At 39.1% G+C, this 23,766-nt stretch overlaps 1 protein-coding gene across 4 annotated transcripts in view; it reads left to right on the forward strand.

Annotated features, from left to right (window-relative positions):
- The window catches only part of Fam120c (family with sequence similarity 120 member C), a 183,886-nt gene that overhangs the window by 127,191 nt on the left and 32,929 nt on the right, over positions 1-23,766 (forward strand). For 2 of the 4 annotated variants that reach the window (XR_015442377.1, XM_004873525.4), the window contains exons 12-15: positions 2,058-2,267; positions 4,129-4,330; positions 6,925-7,063; positions 7,432-7,489. Coding sequence is in view for 3 of the 4 variants with exons in the window: in XM_004873525.4 (XP_004873582.1) it covers positions 2,058-2,267; positions 4,129-4,330; positions 6,925-7,063; positions 7,432-7,489 (609 nt within the window). In the remaining variant the exon portion in view is untranslated. The remainder of the gene's footprint in view (positions 1-2,057; positions 2,268-4,128; positions 4,331-6,924; positions 7,064-7,431; positions 7,490-23,766) is intronic. The other 2 variants (XM_021251216.2, XM_013068768.3) reach the window with 2 other exon arrangements.

The following is a 23,766-nucleotide window of genomic DNA, read 5'->3' on the forward strand; positions in this document are numbered from 1 at the left end:
GGATTGCCTGAGCCCAGAAGTTCAAACCAGACTGGGTAACATAGTCAGACCCCATCTCAAAAATAAAAAAGAAAAATAGAGATTCGGGTCTGGAGATGTAGCTCAGTGTTAGAGGGTTTCCCTACAATATGAGAAGTCTTGAATTCCAGCTCCAACCTCCCAAAGCCCCAACCCCACCCCAAAAAAACAGAAGAAAAAGACTTGCAAATTTTAATCAAAATGAAATCAACTAAGGGAAAGATATAACAGTGTAAGACAGTGAGTGGCTCCATTTTGCAGTAAATATAGTATTGTTGGATCCTGAAGCAGCCCTTGATGCGAGATCACACCTAGGAGAGGACTTGCAAAAAACTGGCCCTTTTCCTTTTGAATCCATATAACTTGCCAACGTGAGGTAACCACTGTGAAAAATTTGATTTCTTTTCCAGTCGTGTGTGTGTGTGTGTGTATGTGTTTGGAGCTGAGGATCAGATCTTCCAGTCTTTTGTCATGTATATTCTACATAGTTGATGTATTGTTTATGTAATTATGTCTGGAGTTTCCACATCCACAGATTTAACCAGCCCAGATCAAAAGTGTTTTTTAATATTTGCCTCTGTACTAGACATGCATAGACTTTATTTCCTGATATTATTCCCTACGCAGTACGTATAACAACTATTTACATAGCATTCACATTGTACATTAGATATTGTAAGTAATATAGATATGATTTGAAGTATATCAGAGAAAATAAACTATATTAGAAGATACGCATGTTATATGCAAGTACTTCACCATTTATATAAGGGACTTGAGTATGCACAGCACATATTTTCTACATGTTAAAGTTTTTAATAAATATTTTATACAGATGTATCATTTAATTATTATAATGTTGGCCATTAGATTGTTTCCAGTTTTATATGTACATATTACATATAATAGTGGAAGGTGAAGTTTCTACACTTGATCCTAGCCAAAAGGCCTAGAAGCAATAGGTAGAGTTTCTAATTCAAAAAATGTGAACATTTTCAAGGTTCTTGATATATATTGCCTAATTATAAAATACATCCTTCATCGGCTTTATATGGTCCCATTGATTACTGCATCCTCATTAGTACTGAGTGTCTTTCTGGTTTTTACTTTTTGAATTTTTTCTAATTTGATGGGCAAAAAAATGGTATCTCAAGTTGTCTTTTTAACATTCTAAAGAATATCTTTAGTCCAGGGATTTAGCTCAGTGGTTCCAGCCGCCTGCCTTGCAGCTGCAGAGTCTTGAGTTCGATCCCTGGTACCAAAAATAAAACAAAAAAATCTTTCAAGTCATCTCAGGGAAAGACATGGATAAAAGTTACTTATGAAACAACATAAAACATTAGTCCTGATTTTGTCTTAAATTACAGACTAATAATGTAAATTGTTCTCAGAACTAGACTTTTTTTTCCAAGAAATTAAAACAATTTTTTATTTTGGATTAAATGAACTGCTGGTAGCTGAAACCAGTTTGACACGGTGAGAGAGAAGAAAGGTATGCAGACTGATTTAAAACCAAACCCTAAATCCTTTTAAAGAATAAGACATATTTTTCACACTTTTAAAAAAGTTGCTTGTATGCCCAGGTGTCTATATTGAAAGGTAACATATTCAAATTTAACTAGGAGAATCAGCATGATAGGAATAAGAATATTTGTTCCCATGACATTAAATGTTACCAATAGCACAAGTTGAATATGTGAAATGCTTGGCCCCAGAACTGTTTGTTTTTTGTAACTTTTAAATATTTCTATATACTTCATGAGATAGCTTGAGGATGAGACCCAAGTCTTAACATGAAATTCGCTATGTTTCATATGCACATGCACATAGCCTGAGGTAATTTTATACAGTATTTTGGGGGTACCTGCATTTTGGCTACAACCTGTCACATGAGGCCAGGTTTGGAATTTTCCACCTGGTGCATTATGTCAGCACTCAAAAAGTTTCAGATTTTGAGCATTTTAGCTTTCAGATTGTTAGAGCCAAAGATATTTGATCTGTATTCTTCAATAGTAATTTTTCCTTTGTGGTGGTTTCAGATTGAGAAACTGGATGCCCGAGGGATCCAGCTTGCTGCCCTCTTTATGAGTGGGGTCGACACAGCTCTGTTTGCTAATGATGCCTGTGGCCAGCCAGTTCCTTGGGAACACTGCTGCCCCTGGATTTACTTCGATGGCAAGTTATTCCAGAGCAAGCTTATTAAAGCAGGCCGAGAGCGAGTATCCCTGGTTGAGCTCTGTGATGGCCAGGTACTAGCACTTTGTCCAACTACTGAGGGCCATATCTGGTGTGCTGTAGGGGTGAATGAGTTGGTAAAGAGGGAAAAGAGCTGAAAAACTGGGGAAGGAGGGAAGAGAATAAGAATATGACCTTAATTTAACTTAATCAACGTGGTCCCACAAGACCATATCTGATATATTATATAAAATCATATTTTGGAAAGTTTTTTATGAGCTACAAGTATTTCTTTCTCATGGGATACTCAGATATATTATGTGCCTTTTCTCCAATTCAGGATTTCATTTCCTTATTTATAAAACCATAAGTCATTTTTGCATGTGATGCAAAAATATTTCTTGCAAAGAAACTATGTTTACCTGGATGCAATAGTGCATGCTTGTAATCCCAACTACTTAGGAGGCTGAGACAGGAGTTCAAAGTCAGCCTGGGCAATTTACTGAGACACTGACTCAAATAAAATTTTTAAAACACCTGGATATGTAGCTCAGTGGTAAAATGCTTGACTAGCATGTGCTGGTCACTAGATGTAGCCCCCAATACTGAAAAAATATATATTTAAAAATAGAAGAGGCTAGCCAGGCATGGGGCGGGGGCGGGGGGTGGGGGTTGCTGGCCTGTAATCTCAGTACTTGGGAAGGTAAGGCAAGAAGATCACTATGAGTTCAAGGCCAGCCTGAGCTACATAATGTGTTCAAGACCAGCCTGAATTACATAGTGATTTTCTGTCTCACAAAAACAAAATAAACAAACAAAAGAGATAAAAGAGAGTAGTAAAGCAGATGACAGAATAGAAGCAGAGGAGCTGGGCACAGTGGCACACACCTGTAATCCCAGCATTCTGGAGGCTGAGGCAGGGGGATCACCATGAGTTCAAGGCCACCCTGGACTGCATTGCAAGACCCTATCTCAAAAAATGAAAAAGAAGGATAGAAGCAGAGGAGTTTTTAGAAGGAAACCTTGGAAAAGTTGAGATAAAACAACAAGGAGAAATGTAATCTTTTTTTCCATTTGTGGGAAAATGAGCTAAGGGGCTAGAGTAGGGATCAGCAAATTATTCAGTCTGCTTCCTGGTTTATGTACTATACCCTACCTCCTGTTTTTGTAAATAAAATTTTTTTTGGAACACAGTCACATTTATTCATTTGTATATTATCTGTGATTGTTTTCATGCTACAGTGGCAGAGTGAAGTAGTTGTAGCAGAGACAGTGTGACCCACAAAGCCTAAGGTATTTACTGTCCTACCCTTTCCAGAGCAGGTTTGTCAATCTCTGGACCAGACATTATGTGCTTATCCTTGATGGAGCTCAGTCTCCCAATTCTGGGTATGAGGGAGAAGACTAAAAGGCTTTGTTTATATCAAGTTTTTGCTCTCTTTTATCTAATTCTGTTACCTCTTCTTTTAAAAATGACCTAACATTGGCTGGGCCTGTAGCTCAGTGGTAGAGTGCTCGTGTAAGGCCACAAAAAGAAAAGTAAGTACCATAAAAAAAAATTATGTAGCTTAAAGGCACAAGGCCCTGGGGTGTGATCTCCAGCACTGTAAGCAAACCTAGTTCATTGCTGGCCATGTAATAGACTATCAGTGAATCCTTACTGGTATATTTTTTTCATTGACCTACTTAATATCCTTCACAGGCCCTCAGTCAGAAATAATATGGCAGTAGTGCGGTTTCATGGGAAGAGTTGGAGCTTTCCTGTCAAGGCAGGCTTCCTGTGCCTGTAGCCTGGAGTCATTTAACTCCAGGCCTCAATTCCCCTAGGAGGAATACAGTTGTGAGGTTTTACATTAGATGCTCAATACTGTGCCTGAAACATGGGAGAAATTCAAAAAACAACCTCTGTTGTTGTTATCTCTTTCTCACTTGAAGGCTGACCTGGCAACCAAAGTGGAAAAGATGAGGCAGAGTATCCTTGAAGGAGTCAACATGAATCATCTACCACCTTCGGCTCTACTTCCATCACCTACTTTTGTACCTCCCATGGTGCCCTCTCTCTACCCTGTTTCACTTTATTCCCGAGCTTTGGGCTCAATGCCACCTCACCCTCAAGGAAGGAGCCGGGGATTTGCAGGTCAGTACCTAAAACTGAGATATTTCCTATCCAATTTATTTTATAATAGCTTGTCCAGTATTTGTTGCCAGTTACAGAATCAACAGCTTTCATATGAAACTTATCTTATTTACATTTTGTGGTGTTTTCTGGTAGTTTGAAGAGAAGCTTACTGAGGTAGAGGGATGTGGCCTAGAAAAAAAAGTCCATTGAATTTCTAAGCCACTCTCCATTAGAGGTGGTTAGTTCCCAATGAACCAACCAAAACTCATGCAGTGACTGACTGAGTCACTTTATTATTTTGAGAACTACAACTCATATGAACTGCATCTCCATGGTTGTTACTATTTCATCCATTCCTTATCAGCAGATATACCTAGGAGTTTGCACAAAGTGGCTAGTGTTGAGAAATGAAGACAGCTTGATGTAGCCATTTCCACTCTGGGGGTAGACCTGACACATTTTTCTTCTTTCCACTCCAGAAGCATGGAGATAATTGTCACTATCCATACCCTCAAAGCATTGTAGTTTAGTGGAGAAAACAAACACACAAATACATACACAAATGTGTACATATACACATATGTATGTATAAATGATGGTGATATCTGATCTACTTAATTATGAATAGACAAGCATGCTTAGGTAGCTCAGATACTGATCCTGATACTTCAAACAACCTGTCCCCATGTGAAACAGGATATTTTAATGGGGAACATTTTAACATAAAATAGCAAGATTCTGTGATTGAGTGACAGGGTCATTGCTGTGGTTGAATGTGTGTGTTGTCTGTTGTATCTCTCAAAAATAATAAAGGTGAAAGTTGAAGTTAGTCATTTTGGAGTCACAAAATTCAGGATGGATGTTTCGCTCAAGGCTAGGTTTAGACGAATAGTGTGAAGGTTTGGCTCTGGTAACTCACTGTTCAGTCATGTAATGATCAAGCTTACAAACCAGGGAGCCAGCTCTTAATGTGACTTTACAGGTCTCTTCTCTGATCTTTTGTGTTGACTTTATTATATAAGTCTCAGAAGATACCTTAATTAAGGCCATGTTCTCCACAGGTCCTAACCATTGCCTCAGCCAGTGATGCTTGGTCTCCAGTTACTGGTGGTTCATGGGAGCTTCTTGCCTCCTGAAAGGCAACCTTAGAATCCCTGAATGCGAGTTTTTATTGTCTCTCTTAGGAGTAATTCCTAGCTCCTTGGACTTTCACTTTTGTATAAACGAATGTCTTTTTACTAGTAGCTTGCTAAATGAATTAAAGGTTATTAACCTTTAATTTCTTTCCATAAACTAAAAGGCTTGTCAGAACTCCATATTCTTTGAAGGCTTCCTTTTGTGCCAGATTACAAAACCTAACTATGCTTGTTAGCTCACACATGCAAGTTGGAATTTCTTTTGTTCTAAGGATGTATTGTGTCATCTTGTCTTGAATTACTTCTGTTTTTCAAATGTTGCTAATCTCACTTTTTAGTTATAAATTACTGTTTAGTTTCATTTTTTTCTGTTTGGTTGCTTAATCCTATAGTGTGTTGTGGTGTATATTTGTTTCGAAAGTGGGTTTGGCCTGTAATTTTCTAATAACTCTGTATTAAGATATTCACTTTCAACAAATATTGAATTCCTGGGCCAGGGATTTAGCTCAGTGGTTCTGCCGCCTGCCTCACAAGCACAAGGACCCAAGTTCGATCTCTGGTACCAAAAAAAAAAAAAAGACTCAAGTATTGAATTCCTAATATGTGCCAGGCTCTGTAGTTGAAAAATGAATCACTCATACCCTATATATATGATCTCTTGTCACTATTAGAGTCATCTTATCAGAAAGAAGTGGAGATAAGAGTACGTAGTTTAAAATTTCTATCTATGTTCATACTTTTTTCTTCTATTATCTTTATCCAGTTTTAGGATTAGCACAATGTTGAGTTCCTAAAATGAGGGGAGAAGTGTTCCTTCTTTTTTGTGCTTTAATTGTTTGATATAATTTATCAGTTAAAATGTTTATGAGCCTGGTGTTGTCATATAGGTAGGTTTTCAAGCTAGGAATATACTTTCTTTAATAGGTGCTATTCAAATTTTATATTTCCTCCAGAGTTAGTTTCATTAATTTGTCTTCCAAGGTACTTCTTAGAAGTTGTCAAATTTATTTCAAAAAAGATTTTTGTAATATGCTTTCTATATCCTTTTAAATTCTGTAAAATCTGTGGTAATGTCTCCTAGATCTTGATATTGTAATTTAAAAAATGTATAACTGATATTATGTAACAGGAAGAAAAGATCTAAAAGAGCAGGGTAATTGGGAGGGGTAGGGGAGGGGAAAAAAGGGAAAGGAAAAATGAGAAGAGGAAAAAAAATGGAAACAAGGTCTTTGCAAATAGGGAGGGGTGGAAGGGGTGAAGGGGAGGGCAAGGGAAAGGGAAAAAAAATAAGAACCAAGAGACTCATGTAATGGTACAAGATCCCAATGATGAATGTAACTGTATTTTATACTGAAAATGTACCAGTAAAGTTAATGGAGAAAAAAAAAGAGTAGGTAGTTTGTAGGATCTTTTGTTCTACCTCTTATCCTACGTTGCACTTATAATTCATTACTACTATTCATCCTGTCTTACCAGGTCTCCATCCAATCCCACCTCAAGGAGGAAAACTGGAAATTGCCGGGATGGTGGTGGGCCAGTGGGCTGGCAGTGGGTCCTCCAGAGGCCGAGGATCCTTTGGCATGCAAGTGGTTTCTGTCGGTGGGCCAGGAAAGGGGTATGTTTTTTCATTGGGTTGGTACAAACTAGTGTCAATCAAAGTGTCCTTGGAAAAAATGCCCAACTACTTAATTCTTTAATTAAGGTAAGAGGCATTAACCAACATTCCATATTTAAAGCCAGTTTTCAGTTTAATTTAGCAAATAAAATAAATGCCCTACCTGATGAAAAAGTTTTTTACTAGAGGAGATCATGAAACACAACAATTCAGTATAACAGAAATGACAGAAGCTAGAGTAGTAACAGTGATGAAGGGCATTTAACTAACACAGGTCAAACTTCATTGAGGAGATGAATAGTTAACCAAGTAAAAATGAAGGAATAGATACTGTCTCTCATGATCGCTTTTTCTCCCACTTGCTAAAGGCATGGAAAAGAACAGACTGGTAGAGGACCTAAAGGACACAGAAAAGGAAATAAACAAGTAAGTACCTTTTTTTTTTTTGAGATTATCCAGCTTTCGTTTGATACCACTTTTCCTTTTCAGCTAACTTAGCTAACTTACAAAATAGCACATCGGGCATGGAAACCTGTACTACTCAGGGGAGCTTTCACACCTTCTCTAGGCATTTTATTTCATTGTCTTCCTCTTGAGAAGTCTAGTGAGGACTAGACTGCCCAAAACTGTTACCACAAGGCTGTGGAATTTCATCCTTTTCCCTGAGCCAGATCACAAGATAAACATTGAGTACAGTGTTCTGAACACCTGTGCCTAGCATGGTATTTTCTGTGTGCAGTCAGAAAGGGGTCAGAGTGAATCTAATAGTGAGATTGCCTGCAGCTTGCCTGACATTCTAAAGGGCTGCCAGAAGTGCCTAAAAAATCAGGCTTTTATCTTTGCCACATCTGGAGGAGTAGGGAAACATTGTCATTCTTTTTATTCTTAATGGCTTAGAAAAGTATTACACTTTCTCCTAGTCTATGCCTTGAATTTTATTGAGGTTCCCACTGGTCCACATTAGATGTGCCCACCTCCAAATAACAAACTGTGGAGGAACTATTCTTGTAGTGATCCAAAATCTCATACTTGGGCTGTGGGTGTAGGTCAGTAGTAGAAGGCTTGTCTAGCATCTTCGAGCTCCTGGGTTTAATCTCCAGCACTGCCAAAAAAAAAAAAACAACCTTGTAGTGGACTCAAACTGCTGGATTCTTTATAGTATTACCATCTACTTTTTCTTTTCTTTTTTCTTTTCCTTTCTTTGTTTTCTTTCATACTGAAGATTAATCACAGGGCCTTCACACTGAGCTATATCCTTAGCCTTCTTTTTATGTTGAGAGAAGTTCTTGCTAAGTAAATTGCCCAGGCTAGGCTTGAAGTTATAATCCTACTGCCTCAGCCTCCCAGAGTGCTAGCATTATAGGCATGCATCACCATGCCCCAGCCTTTTCTTTTTCTTTTCTTTTAAATCAGAGTCTCAACTATGTAGCCTAGGCTGGCCTTCACCTCACGGCAATCCTGCCTCAGCCTCCCAAGTGCTGGGAACACAGGCATGTGCCAACTTCCAAGCAACCATTTCTTGAGGGTCTCCTTTCTACCAGCCCCCTACTACTAGGCCTTTTACATCCAGTCTTTCATAATAGGCAATTTTGTCAACAGTTTTCAGTTGTAATCCACTCTCCTGTAATAGTGCTAGCCCCCACTGAGTCCATGCTTTTACCCTCACCGTCTAATGTTTTCTCAAAGAATACAAATTTATTTTAATGTTATTTTGAGCCAGAAGTATAAATAGAAAAGTAAGTCCTATACACAAAGCATTTTATAATGCACTCCAAAGCTAGAGAGTAGTGACTTTGTGAGTTTTCTAAAGCTCCTCAACTTCTTCTAAAAGCTTCTCAGTAAAGTAAAAAGGATTGCATCTAGAAGGAAAACTAATGAGCCAGGTAGGTTCCCATACAATGGTACAGTCATGGCAAATTCACCGTGATTCAGGGTCTGATTGTCAGGCATGCAGCATGAAAAACCTTCTATTTTTAGTAATATAAAAAAGAATAGATCCAGAACTATAATAAAAAATAAATGAAAAAAACAAGAATGAATCCATCTCTCTGGTTGACTCACACTAACAAAGACCACAGAAATGGTTATGTGGATATGGCTGGGTGGTAGTTTGCCCTTTAAATTATTTGTACTTTGATTTTCTCATATAAGAGAAACCATGTGTTATTTAACTTTCTGCATCTGCTTTATTTCACTTAGCGTTAACTTGTAATATGATATCTTTAATTCTTTTGGGAAGATAACCCAGAGGAGGTATAGGTGGGTTGAATGGAATTTCTATTTTTAGTTTTTTGAGGAATCTCCATACTGATTTTCATAATGGTTGTAGTAGTTCACATCCCCACCAAAAATGAAAAAGAGTTCCTTTTAAACCACAACCTTACCAGCATTTGTTTTTGAGTCCTTGAAAACTGCCATTCTTTCTGTAGTAAGATGAAATCAGTGTTGCTTTGATTTGCATTTCTCTAATGGCCACAGTTGCTGAACAGTTTTTCATGTACTTTCTGACCATTTGTACTTTTAAGAAGTATCTATTCAATCTGATATAATCCATTTGTTAATTCTTGGAGTTATAGTACTTCTTGTGCCCTTGGAGCTCTGTTAAGAAAGTTCTTGCCTATGCCTGTGTCTTCAAGGGTTTTCGATTCAATGTTTCTGGGTTTTTGGGGATTTTTTTTTTCTTTTTTAAGACAGGGTCACACTATGTACTCAGGCTGGCCTTAAACACGTTATGGAGCCCAGGCTGGCCTCAAACTCACAGTGATCCTCCTGCCTCAACCTCCCAAGTTCTGGGATTACAGGCATAAGCCAGTATACCCAGCCCTAGTGTTTCTGTTTTAATATCTAGGTCTTTCATCTATTTTGATTTTATTTTAGTACAAGGTGAGAGATGTGAATCTAGGTTTAATCTTCTGCATGTTTTCCTACCATTATATGTTTAAGAGGCTGTCTTTTCTCTGGAGTATGTTTTTGGCCCCTTTGTCAAAGATAAGATGGCTGGGCAGGGGATTTAGCTCAATGGCACTGTGCCTGCCTCACAAGCACAAGGTCCTGAGCTAACGATCCCCGGTCAAAAAAAAAAAGATAAGATGGCTGAATATGCCAGAGGTTGTTTCTGCATCCTCCTTTCTAGTTTTTAGGGCAATACCATGCTCTTTTTATCAGTAGCTTTGTAATATAACTTGAAAGCCTGAATTGTGATGCCTCCTACTTTGCTCTCGTTGTCCAGGATTGCTTTTGCAATCCTTGGTCTCTTCTAGTTCCATCCATATCAATTTTAGGATAGTTTTTCTAGTTCTGTGAAGAATGCTGTTGGTATTTTGATTGACATTGCATTAAATCTATAAATAGTAAGTCCCAGACTTACAAATGAGTTCTGTTCCAGGAAACATTTGTAAGTCAGATTTGTTCTTAAGCCCAACAAAGTGAATTTTATGTGACTTTGACACAAATATATAATATATATTGTTTTGGGCTTCCTAGCCATCCCCTCCACATCACCACTGCTTTTCCTCTTGCTCCCAGACATCCTGGGCTCTGATTTAGCACGGTATTACTGTATACTGTCACAGTGTATCGTTAAGTACACCGCAACACAACTGTGACAATGTCCGGCAGACACATGAGCTGCTTTCATGATTTGTTCACATCTACAAATGTTTGTAATGCAAGGTCTATTCATATCTGTGAAGGTTCGCAACTTGAATGTTCGTAAGTCAGGAACTTACTGTATTATTTTTGGTGATATGGCCATTTTGACAGTATTTGTTCTACCTGTGCAAGAACAGGAGATGCTTTTCCATTTTCTGATGTCTTCTTCAGTCTCCTTTTTCAGAGTTTTCATTATAGTTATTTTACTTCCTTGATTAGGTTAATTTTTAAGTATTTAATTTTTTTGAGGCTATCGTGAATGGGATTGTTTTCCTAATTTCTTTCTCTGTGGGTTCATTGTTGGCATACAGGAACACTATTGAGTTTTATGCGTTTATTTTTTACCCTACTACTTTGCTGACTTTGTTTACAAGTTCTAACAATCTTTTGGTGAAGTAATTTGGTCTTCAATATAAAGGATCATGTCATCTGAAAATAAAGTTAGTTTGACTTCTTCCTTTCCTATATATATCTCTTTTATTTCTTTTTCTTGTGTTTGTTTGTTGGTTTGGTTGGTTGGTTGGTTGGTTGGTTTTTTGAGACAGGGTCTCGCTATGTAGTTCTCACTGTTCTCAAACTCTCCGTGATCCTCCTGCCTCAGCCTCCTGAGTGCTGGGATTACAGGCCTGTGCCACCACGCCCAGCTTCTTACCTGATTTTCTGGCTAGTTTTAAGTACTATATTAAAAAGGAGTGGTGATGGTGGACACTCTTATCTTGTTCCTGATTTTATTTTATTTATTTATTTATTTATTTTGTATCAAGGATTGAACTCAGGACCTTACACTTGCCAGGCAGGCACACGGTGCCACTGAGCTAGATCCCAGGCCCTTGTTCCTGATTTTAGAGGGAATGCTTTGAGTTTTTCTCTACTGTTGTTGTAGGTTTGTCATAAATAGCTTTTATCGGGTTGAAGTAAGGTCCTTCTATACCTATTTTTGTTAGGATTTTTATCCTGTAGGAATGTTGGATTTTTCTCAGTCATTTTGTGCATCTATTGAGATCGTCATGTGATTTTTTAATCTTTGATTATATTCATGTGGTGTATCACATTTATTCATTTATGTATGTTGTACCATTCTTGCATCCCTGGGATGAAGCTGACTTGGTCATCATTTATGATCTTTTTAATGATTTATTGCATTGTTTGCCAACATCTTGTTTTTGAAGTAGTTGCTTATAATCTTCTACATTTTGGTGGTGTTGGTTGTGATTTCTCCTTTGTCACTTATAATTGCATTGATACGGGTATTTTCTTTCCTTTTTTGATATTTTTGCTAACTTATATCAGTCTTCTTTATACTCTCAAAAATCTCCTTGATTCATTGATCTTTTGTTTTTTTGTTTTTTATTTCAATTGCATTAATTTCCCTCTGGTTTTTATAATTTTTTGTATTCAGATTTTAATTGTTCTTTCTGAAGATTGTACTTTTTTTTTTTTTTTGGTACGGGAGATCGAACTCAGGACCTTGCACTTGTGAGGCAGGCAGCAGAACCACTGAACTAAATCCCCAGCCCTGTTGTTCTTTCTATTAAAGCATCATTAGGTTATTTATTTGGGATTGCTTTTTTCTTTTAATGTGTGCATTCAAAGCTATAAAGTGCCCTTTTAGAACTTCTTTCATTATGTCCCGTAGATTTTGTCTTGTTGTGCCTCCATTATCACTTAATTCTAGATGGGCCGGGGATTTAGCTCAGTGGTTCTGCCGCCTGCCTGGAAAGCCCAAGGACCCGAGTTCGATCCCTGATACCAAAAAAAAAAAGAATCATTTAATTCTAGTAATTTCTTTATTTCTTACCTGATTTTTTTTCTTTTTAAAAATTTTTAAATTTTTATTAGTACATGTTTGCAGTACATAATGATCACATTCATTGTGGGGAATTGGTATATGTACCTAACACATCTCAATTCTTTTTTCCCCTTCCCCACCACCCCCTTTTCTTTTTAATTTTTTTTTGCCAGTATCAAATTCATTTATTTATTTTATGACTTCTTTTTTTTTTTTGGTACCAGGGATCGAACTAGGGACCTTGTGCTTTGGAGGCAGGTGCTGGAACCACTGAGCTAAATCCCCGGCCCTTATTTTATAACTTCTAATCAAGCTGATTATAATGAATACAAATTAACAGCCTGGCTAATAGGCCAAAAACATAAAACACAGAAGACAATTATGTTAAATCAAGGTGCAGTTCTAGATACATTAAACATGCTGGATTACAATAACTTTTTTCTTTTTGTATTGTACTTTATTTTGCACTTTCTATATTAGGTTTCTTATATAAGGGAAATCATGAGCTACTTAAGTCTCTATATCGGATTTACTTCACTTAATGTTATGGTCTCGAGGTGCATCTATTTTCCTAGAAATGACTCAAGTTTATCCTTCTTTATGGCTGAGTAGTACTCCATTGTGTATAAATACATTTTCTTTATCCATTCATCTGTTGGACATATAGGCTGCTTCTAAGATTTAGCTATTATGAATTGTGTTGCTATAAATATAGATGTGCATACATCACTGTGATATGATGTTTTAACTCTTTCGGGAAGATAGGTACAAAGTTGGATCTACTGGAATTTCTAGCTTTAGTTTTTAAAGAAATCTCCATACTAATTGCTATAGTGGTTGTGCCAGATTACACTCTCGCCAACACTGAAAAAGGGTTCTTTTTCCCCTGCAGACTTGCAGCATTTGTTATTGGCTGATTTCTTTTTTTTTTTTTTTTTGGTACCGGGGATTGAACTAAGGTCCTTGCGCTTGTGCAGCAATGATTTCTTGAAGATAGCTCTTTTTTTGTTTGTTTGGTTGGTTGGTTTTGTTTTGTTTTGTTTTGTTTTTTGAGACAAGGTCTTGCTTTGTAGCCCAGGCTGGCCTTCAACTCACTGTGTAGCCCAGGCTGGCCTCGAACTCAAGGAGATCCTTCTGCCTCAGCCTCCCAAGTGCTGGGATTACTGGCATGCACCACCACACCTGGTGAAGAGAACCATTCTTTCTGGAGTGAAATAGAATCTCAGTGTTGTTTGAATTTATATTTCTCAAATGGCTGTTTATACTTCTTCGTTTGAGAAGTGTCTATTTGTTTCAGATACCCATTTTTCAATTGAGACTTTAAATTGAGGGCATCTCATTTTTATAGGTTCTTTAATTATTCTAGATACTAGTCCTTTGTCTGAGGAGTAGCTGGCAAAAATCTTTTCCCATTCTATAGATTGCCCCTTTCCTCTGTTACTTGTTTCTTTTGCTGTGCAGAAGCTTTTTAATTTGATATGATCCCATTTGTTGATTCGTGGTATTATTTCTTGTGCAACCAGGGTTTTAATCAGAAAGTCTTTGCCTATGCCTGTCTTCAAGAGTTTTACCTATTTTTATCTTCCAGCAGATTAAGTGTTTCTGTTTTAATATTTAGATCTTTGATTTAGTTTTGTTTGATTTTGGGTTTTTGAGACAGAGTCTCACTATGTAGTTCAGGCTGGCTTTGAATTCACTATGTAGCTTAGGCTGGCCTCGAACTTGTGATGATCCCCCTGCCTCAGACTCCCAAGTGCTGGGATTAGGTGTGCACCACCATGCTCAGCTCATTTTCATTTTAGTTTAGTGCATGATGAGAGAAATGGGTCTAGGTTCAACTTTTGGCATGTGGATAGCTAGTTCTCCCAGCACCACTTTTTTAAATTTTGTAAGGCAGAGTCTCGCTATGTAGTTCAGCCTGGCCTTGAACTCACTGTGCAGCCTAGACTGGCGTCAAACTCACTGCAATCCTCTTGCGTCAGCCTCCCAAGTGCTGGGGTTATAGGGGTGTGCCACCACAACCGGCCACCATTTGTTAAAGAGGCTATCATTTTTCCAGCAAAAGTGTTTGTCTCCTTTGTCAAAGATAGGATAGCTGAGCGTGCCCAGTGTTGTTCCTGCATCCTCTGCTCTGTTCCATTGATCCACAAGTCCGGTTTTTGCCCATATCATGCTGTTTTTATCACTATAGCTTCTTAATATAACTTAAAATCTGGGATCACGATGCTCCCTGCCTTGCCTTTGTTACCCAGAATTGCTTTTGCTGTTCAAGGTCTCTTCTGGTTCCATATAAATTTTAGGATTCTTTGTCAGAAATGATGTTGGTATTTTTATTGGGATTTCATTAAATCTGTATATCAGTCCTAGAAGTATAGCCATTTTGACAATATTGGTTCTGTCCATCCATGAATAGGGGCTTTCTATTTTCTGATATTCTCTTCAATATCCTTTTTTTCCCTTAAATTCTTTTATTGCTACATTTTAGGTATACAATACGTTTATATTTATCATTGGGTGCTTGTACCTGTACATGATGTATCTGGGTTCTTTCTTTTTTCCCCATTACCTGTGTGCCCTTCACCCCCTCCACCCTTCCCTATTTACATAGATTTTGTTTCCATTTTTTTTCTTTCATTATCCTTTTGAGGTACTGTAGTTTTCATTGTAGAAGTCTTTCACTTCCTTGGCTAAGTTAAGCCCTATATTTCATTGTTCTTGATGCTATTTTGAAAGGTATTGTTTCCCTAATTTCTTTCTCAGTGTGTTTGTTATTGGTATACAGGAACTCTTATTGTTTTTGAGTATTGACTATGTATCATACTATGCTACTAAATTCTAGAAATCTTTTGGTGGAATTTTTGGGGTCTTATCATAAGCAAATTATGGTAATTTAACTTATTTCTTTCCTATCCATATCTCTTTTATTTCTTTCTCTTGTCTGATTGCTCTGGCTAATATTTGAGAACTATATTGAACAGGAGTGATGATGGCAGGTGTCTTGTTCCTGATTTTAGAGAGAAAGCTTTCAGCTTTTCTCCATTTAATATGATGTTGGCCATGGTTTGTCATAGATAGCTTTTGTGTGTGTGTGTGTGTGTGTGTGTGTGTGTGTGTGTACTGGGGATCGAACTCGGGACCTTGTGCTTGCAAGGCAGGCAGGTGGCAGAACCACTGAGCTAAATCCCCAGCCCCAGTCATAGATGGCTTTTATCAGTTTCAAATAAAGACATATTTCTATTTCATTCAGGGCTTTTATCATGAATGAATGTTAGATTTTGCCAAATGCTTTTTCTGCATCTATTAAGAGGATCATGTCAGGGCCAGGTACCAAAAAAAAATCCCCGGTACCAAAAAAAAAAAAAGGATCATGTGATTGTGGTCCTTGCTTCTGTTTATATGGTATGTTTCATTTATTGATTTGTGTTGGTTGAACCATCCCTACATCCCTAGGATGAATACTATTAGGTCATGGTGTATGATCTTTTTCATGATTTGTTGCATTCTATTCAACTGTATCTTTTTTTTTAAGTGGTGAGAAAGTTTATTTGAAAAGTGAAGGGTAAAAAAAAATTTTTTTAATTATAAAATTTTTTTAGAAAGTGAAGGGTTAAGGGAGAAACTGGGTCTGCAAAGTGAACTTAGGAGCAAAAGAGAGGAAAAAATAAAAGCAAAAGTAAAAGTGTACCCTGGAGGACACAGGTGGGTTACAGTGAGGAAAAGCCATTGTAGTCTATTTGCCAATATCTTAATTGAAGATTTTGCATCTATGTTCATTAAAGAAATTGGCATGTAGTTCTCTTTTTTGGTTGGATCCTTTTCTGGTTTTGGAATCAGGTTAATGCTTGCTTCCAGGAATGACTGGGAGTACTGCTTCGCTTTCAATTTCATTAAAAATTTTTAGGAATACTCATAAAGCTCTTATAAAATTTGGCAGTGAACCCTTAGTGACCTGGACTTCTCTTAGTTGGTAGTTTTTTTAATTTTTTTTAATTTTATTCACTGAAACTGGATCACTCAGGATATTTGTATCTTCTTTGTTCAGCCTTGATAGTTCATATATATCTAGAAATTTATCCATTCTTTTGAATTTTCCATTTTATTAGAGTACAGGATCTCAAAGGAGTTACCAAAGATTTGAATTTTGGCCGAATCCATTGTGATTTGGTTGTCTTTTGGTTTGGGAAATTGAGACCATTCACATTGAGAGTTACTACTGAGAGATATTGACTTAATCCTGCTGTTATATTATTTTCCTGTTGCTGACTTTGAAACAGGAAACAGTGAGGTCCCCAGCAGATAACTCTTTAACAGGAAGATATTTAAAGTAGCTTTTAATGATGTCTGTGGCTCAGCAAGTGACTCTTGTCAGTCTCGAGAGCCCTGAATAGAAGTTTGTATTTTTATATACCCTTTTTTATGTCTGCAAAGCTTAATTTTATTGGAGTTTTCTTGGGTATATAGCAAGCAGGATTTACACAAAGAGCAGTGAAGAGCGGGAGAGCAAAGAGTTTTGGCAGGACTTTTTGAGTCCATTACGCTCCTTTGATGACAGATTACAGAAGTTGTCATGGCTGTTTAGGTATATTTTATAAAGAGTATAGTTACTGCCTGGGGATTTAGCTCAGTGGTTCCGACGCCTGCCTTGCAAGTGCAAGGTCCTGAGTTCAATCCCCAGTACCCCCCCCCCAAAAGAAAAGTATAGTTACCTAGTTAACCCATAGTTGCTTAATAACACAGAACTCATAGTTGTCTAATTCCATATGGAGGGGTGGTCTCTCTCCTTCTGTCCTTTGAGGCTCTGATTGAAGAGCCTCACATTTTATATCAACTTTTATCATTTACATGGTGTTTCATCTTATCAATATCTATGATTATATAATCTTTTATCAGTTGATATCTTTCAGCTCAGAGGCCCTAGAGGCGGTTGGTGTTTTTTGTTTTTTGGTGGTTATTTTTGGTACAGGGGATCCAACTCAGGTGTTAGGGCTTTCAAGGCAGGCAGCGGAACCACTGAGCTAAATCCCCAGCCCAGAGGTGGTTGGTTTTTGATCTACAGTGGTTAAAATAATGGGCTCTCTGGCCCTTAATTTTGTGGTTTTGTTTATCAAGTGTTTTAATTTGTCTTTGGTCTGAGACACAATCAGAATTTTAAACTTTTAAGTGCTTTTATCTCTAAAGCAAATGTGTGGGATATCATCCTTAGGCTTGTAGGTCTTATATGTAGTTAAATTATGAGCCTAGGTTTTTATGACCTCTCTCTTACAAACATATAAGTATGGAAAAGCAAAACAGTCATAACAGAAGTTTCTGTCTGAGTGACATGCAGGCAGGGTTTACACTTGTTGGTTGTCTCTGTGGGAATTATTGTTTTGAGTGTCACTCGGAGTGGAGATGAGACCCCTTAATAAAAGCAACCAATATCAGTAAAACATCTTACCTATAAAAGGAAGATGAGGGCTAACAGACATCTCTTGCCCTAATTTCAGTCAGCTGGGGCAGTCTCAGCAAAGACTATGGGAAAAAGCAGGGAAAGAAATCTTACTATAATTAAAAGCAAAGGATGACAGTTTATCACAGGTAGAAACAAAGGTATGTAGTCCTGTTCTTAGCAGCATCCTCAGGCTTTTGCCGCATGTAGACTGGTCAGCCCCAGGAGTGACTAGAGCATGGCTGATGTCTTTTGCTGACTTTGACGTGGTTTTCTTTTAAGTAAAGATGATCTTGGTGTCATGATGAGGGTCTCTGGAACGCCTCTAATCTGATGTCTTGGCCTTTTTTTAACTATGGTAAATCTACATGGGGATTCTTTTTATTCGGACTGTTGTAGGGGTGGTCAAAATGACTGCTAGTGGACCCTTTTATTTGGGCTATCTTGTCATCAGTCTTTTATCTAAACTGTATAGTTGGGTTTTTTTTCTGGTACCAGGGATCGAACTCAAGACTTTCTGCTTGCAAGGCAGGCGTGGCACCACTGAGCTAAATCCCCGACCCCTAGGTGGAGTGGACTAGAAATGTTAACAGGGGCCCTTTTTAAGGTCCAAAAGGCTATCTTTTGGGAGACCTTTTTTAGTTCAATTGTCTTTTTAAGGTGCCTTCTCTCGATGTCTCTCTACGGGGTGGCCTGGCAAACAAAAGCTCATAGGGTGAATAGCCTGTTTTTTATGGGGAGAAGAATGTGTACAGAGAAGCACAGTGGTTAAGGCCTGGATTCAGTTAAGCCCAGCCTCTTGGCAGAGTTTCTCTAACCCCGCTTTTAGGGTTTTATTTATCCTCTCTATATTTCCCGAGCTCTAGGACCAATAGGCCACATGTAAATTTTAATTAATTTTTAATATCTTTGTCACCCCTTGGACCACTGTTGCCACAAAAGCAGGACCGAGGAAACCTATAGCGGGGAATGATTTTTTGTAGCAATTTTTGTGTTATTTTTTGGGCTTTTTCTGTCCGATAAGGGAAGGCCTCTACCCAGTTGGAGTAAGTACAGACCATAATCAAGAGGTAACAAAATCCTCCACACTTGGGCAGTTTTGTGAAGTCAACCTGGATATCTTTAAAAGGTACTGTCCTTATCCTCTGGATCCCTGCTGGGACACCTGGTATTGTCTTTAGATTGTGTTGAGCACAAGTCACATACCACTGGACAGTTCATTTGGTTAGGGCCGTCAAGTGGGGGATGTAGAAGTAACGGCTGTGCAGAGCCTCTAATTTTTTTCTAGGTGGGTGGTCTCATGTGTAGCTTGTACTAATCAAGGCCCCACGTTTTATAGTATCACAATTTGGCCATCTGGAAACTAGCACCATCCATCTTTTAAAAAACTTTTTCTCTCTTGAGATACCTATTGGATCTCCTTTGATGTATATGCCCGGTTTTGTTTTGTTTTTTAGGGTATCAAGGGAAGAAGCATGGCATCTGGCCATAAACTTGTGGCCTTGACCTCTTGGTTGGCTCTGTCATTGTCCTCCATCTATCTTTTAGATCCTTTTTGATGTCTCTTGTAGTGGACAACTGTGATCTCTTTGAGTGTCCATACAGTTTTTAAGAGCCAAAGTATGTTTTGGGGGTACTTAAGTTATTTTGTCTCTTGTTGTAAGTAATTTTTTGGTCTGGCCCTTCTTTTTTTTTTTTTTTTTCAGGCAGGGTCTCACTTTGTACTTCAGGCTGGCCTCGAACTCTCAGCAATACTCCTGCCTCTGCCTCCCGAGTGCTGGGATTACAGGCATGAGCCACCATGCCCAGCAGGCCCTTTGTTTTCTAGTCTCATCTATGTGGTTATTTCCGTCTAAAGAACTCCAGGGCCTGGGATTTAGCTCAGTGGTGCTGCTGCCTCTCTTGCAAGCACAAGGTCCTGAGTTTGATCCCCGGTAACAACAACAAAAAAAACAAAGAGCTCCAATTTAGTCCATTGGAGATGTTAGTCTTGCAGATCTGGCTGGCTGGAGTAAATCTGTTTTATGGCCTTTTCATAATCATGTATGGGCCCTCCTAGCTGAGGAAGGAGGGTAGCTGGGTTTAGGTTGTTAGAGTCAATCTAATTTGAGTGTTTTCACAGAGCAAACTTCAGTACTAGGTCAGACGAGAATTGGTGAGCCAGTGGTGGCCTTTAGCATTTATAAGGGTGACTACACCATGTGGGACTCGCACTCATAGGTCTTGGCCTAGAGTTAATTTTTCAGCCTCTTGGGTCAAAAAAGCCATTGTGGCCAAAACCCTCAGGCAAGGAGGCCAATCTTCTGTAACTCCATCCAGTTGTTTGGAAAAATAGGCTTTTGGTCTTTTCCAGGAACCAAGGGTCTGGACTAGCACCCCAACTGTGGTCTTTTTTGTTTGGTCATGTAGAGGATAAAAGGCTTGTTTAAGTTAGAGAGACGTAGTACTGGAGCTTTGTGAGGGGCTCCCCCCACTTTGTGGCTTTATAGAGGGGCTTAGCTAGGATGGATAGGATATAATCTATATCTTATAAAAACCTGATATTTTGAAGAACTCTTTTGTTCAAATCCAGGGCCAATTTTGAGTTGAGTCCAAATTCCCCTTGGGGTTCATCTGAATTGGCCAGTCATGGAGCCTCTATTTTTTTCCAAGAGACAGAACCGGGATCAACTGCGGAGGTGGCAGTTTAAAGTGTATTTTCTTTTTGTCTATAAAATCAATTTTCGGGGCCAGGGATTTAGCTCAGTGGCACTGTGCCTGCCTTGCAAGTGCAAGGTCCTGAGTTCAATCCCTGGTACAAAAAAAAAATCAATTTTGCCCCTTAACTTGGCCAACAAATCCCTCCCTAAGGGAGAACTGAACAGTCAGGCATGTATAAGAACTGATGGACCACCTTGTGGCCCCCTATTTTGCAAATCCACAACTGGCAAAAGGCTTGTACCTTAGTTTGTCCTATGGCTCCCTTGATAGCAGTTGTCTTATGGCTGAGAGGCCCAGTGGGAAATACCACAACCGAGTGGCTTGTTCCCGTTTCTATTAGGTCTGGGAATTTTCAGTCCGATAAGACCTCATGGAAGAAGCAAGGGATGTAGTAGACACCGGGAATTTGGGGCCAAACCAGAGGTCAGACTGGATACGTGGTAGAGTCAAAATGGAGGGAGGGGCTCTGAGGCTGTAGTTGGCTCAGGGCTGTCCTAGAACTGAAGGGCTTGACTCTGGAGGTGCGGAGGGTCCTGGAGCTGGGGCCTGTAAGGGCGAGGTTGGTCCCAGAGTGGGAGGCTTAATACATCTAAAGGCCGAATCTCTGGATCACCTCCCAAAATGGGCAGAGTTTTGGCAGGTCTTTGCCTGTTTGGACAGGCCCCTGTGAACAGAACTCAGGAAAGGGGTTTCCTTAGCCAAGGGGGTGGACAAAGAACTAGCTGTAACCCTGAGTCTACATAAGAGAACTGATCTGGGTACCTGGGGCTTTTTGTCATAACCTAATAACCTGTCACACCTTTTGGACTAAGGTTTTTTTTTTTTTTAATGACCTTTGTGGTCACCTGAAAGGATGGCCATTTTATCTCGTAAAGGGTTTTGAGTTTTTCTGGAGTAAGTTTTTTACCATAATCTCTAGTAAATCTCTTTTTAAAGTGGTGTGTTTTGTTTTTTTTAATCATGATCACTAGAGGAGTGTTTTTCTTTCTTTCCTTTCATTTTTTGGTACTGGGGATCGAACTCAGGATCTTGTGCTTGCAAGGCAGATGCTGGAACCACTGAGCTAAATCCCCAGCTAGGGGAGTGTTTTTACTATGGTTCTCACCCACAGTTTTTCCTCCCACAGAAATGAACAATGAACAAGACATCAATCGCTTTGTCTGTCACTTGGCCAGTCTCCTCTCAAAGATATTTCAGGCCCCTCTTAGCATTGGCAGGCTATCACCGCAGTGTTGCCCTAAGCCATATGAAGTGGCCCTGGACACACAGTTTGGGACTCCACACTCGCTTTGGCCCTGTGCACCCCAACCGGAGTCAGGAATGCGATGTCCATCTCATTCACACACAAGCACTCATAGACTCAACCAAACAAATACTCCCATATACCAATAGTGGTGGCCAAACCAGCCTTTCAGCGGTCTAAAGTATTCCAGTTTTACTGCAGTCCTGCAGCTAGTATGGGAACACAGAGAGGGTGATCAGACCTCTTTTGGATCCTCCTCCTCGGATCTCCTCCTCAAAGCGGGGCCCCTCAACCTTACCATGATTTAGACGTCTACTAAATGTCATTTGGTCCTCTCTGTGTGAGCCCTCCTCAGGCAGCCAGCTGGGGTGCCCTCAGCCAGCCATACAGGGAGACTACCACACAACAGAAAACACTTTGCCAGCCTTCACTCAACAGGAGCTCATTGTCTGGCCAGCCGATCTCCCCTGCTCTGTCCCTTGGGGAGGCAATGAGCCACAAGTGACTGCTGGACCCCAGAGCTTCCTGGCCAACACACCAAATGAAGCAAGAAACAGTAAGGACCTCAGCACAGATAACTCTTTAACACAAAGATAGGAGTTAAAGTGGCTTTTAATGATGTCTGCGGCTCAGCAAGTGAGTCTTGAGAGCCCCGAATAGAAGTTTGTATTTTTTTATATACCTTTTTTTTTTGGTACAGGGGATCGAACTCAGGACCTTGCACTTGCAAGGCAGGCAGCGGCACCGCTGAGCTAGATCCCCGGCCCTGTATACCTTTTTTTATATCTGCAAAATTTAATTTTATTGGAGTTTTCTTAGGAATATAGCAAGCAGTATTTACACAAAGCAGAGCAGTGGAGAGGAGGAGAGCAAAGAGTTTTGGCAAGGCTTTTTGAGTCCATTACATTCCTTTCATGACAGATTACAAAAGTTGTCATGGCTGTTTAGGTATATTTTATAAAGAGTATAGTTACCTAGTTAACCCATAGTTACTTAATAACACAGTTAACTTATAGTTGTCTAATTCCATATGGAGAGGTTGTCTCCTCTCTGAATTTCATTATTTTTTTTCCTTTTGCTTAGCTGCTCATCTCACTAGGTCTATTTATTCTTTTTGACTTATTGATATTGTTGATTTCATTGTCTCTTTGTATGATATCCTTGAAAATTTTTATAATGCTGGTGTGGTGGTCATGAATTTCTTTAGTGCCCCTTGCATGGAAATACTTTATTTTTCTGTCAATTTTGAAGGAAAGTTTTATAGGACACTTCGGTCTGGGTTGGAAGTTGTTATCTGTAGGGAACAGGAAAAGGGATAGTTACCAGAACCCCTGCAGTGAGTCCTGGTCTCCTGTGAGCCATGTCAGCACAAGGCGAATTAATAAAGACAGGAAACAAGACTTGGAAAAGAAGCTGAGCTTTGGGCCTGATCAATGCCACTCTGGGCAGCAAAGATGAAGGCACCCCAAGCTTACCACTGTTTATTGGGTTCATAGGGAGTATCAGATGTCTCAAGAGGGTAGCAGTAGTCCTAAAACCATGAGGATCTTATTCTGATGAGGATCTTATGTTGATTAGGATGGCAAGATGAGCAAAGAGGTTCTTACAATAGTAGGTGGGATAAGTTAAGCTGATAAGGAATTTGTCCCTTCCCAAGTGAGACCATTCTACTTGGTTCTTAAAGAACCAGGATGTCTTCTGCTTATGTAATCTTGCCCTTGAGTATCACAGCATCACAGGAGGATTGAGGTCTCAGCTGTGACCGGAGGCAAAAATGTAGTTATGTTTTGGCATGTCATAGCCAGCCTGTAGGTAAGAAGACTAGGCCTGATCATAATTTAATTGTGAAATTATTTTCCCCCCAAATTATGTAGAATTTCTCCCAACAGTTA

The sequence above is a fragment of the Heterocephalus glaber genome, unplaced genomic scaffold, assembly GCF_053883595.1.
Source record: "Heterocephalus glaber isolate CG9 unplaced genomic scaffold, H.glaber_assembly_v1.0 deba00001545, whole genome shotgun sequence".
NCBI lineage: Eukaryota > Metazoa > Chordata > Mammalia > Rodentia > Bathyergidae > Heterocephalus > Heterocephalus glaber.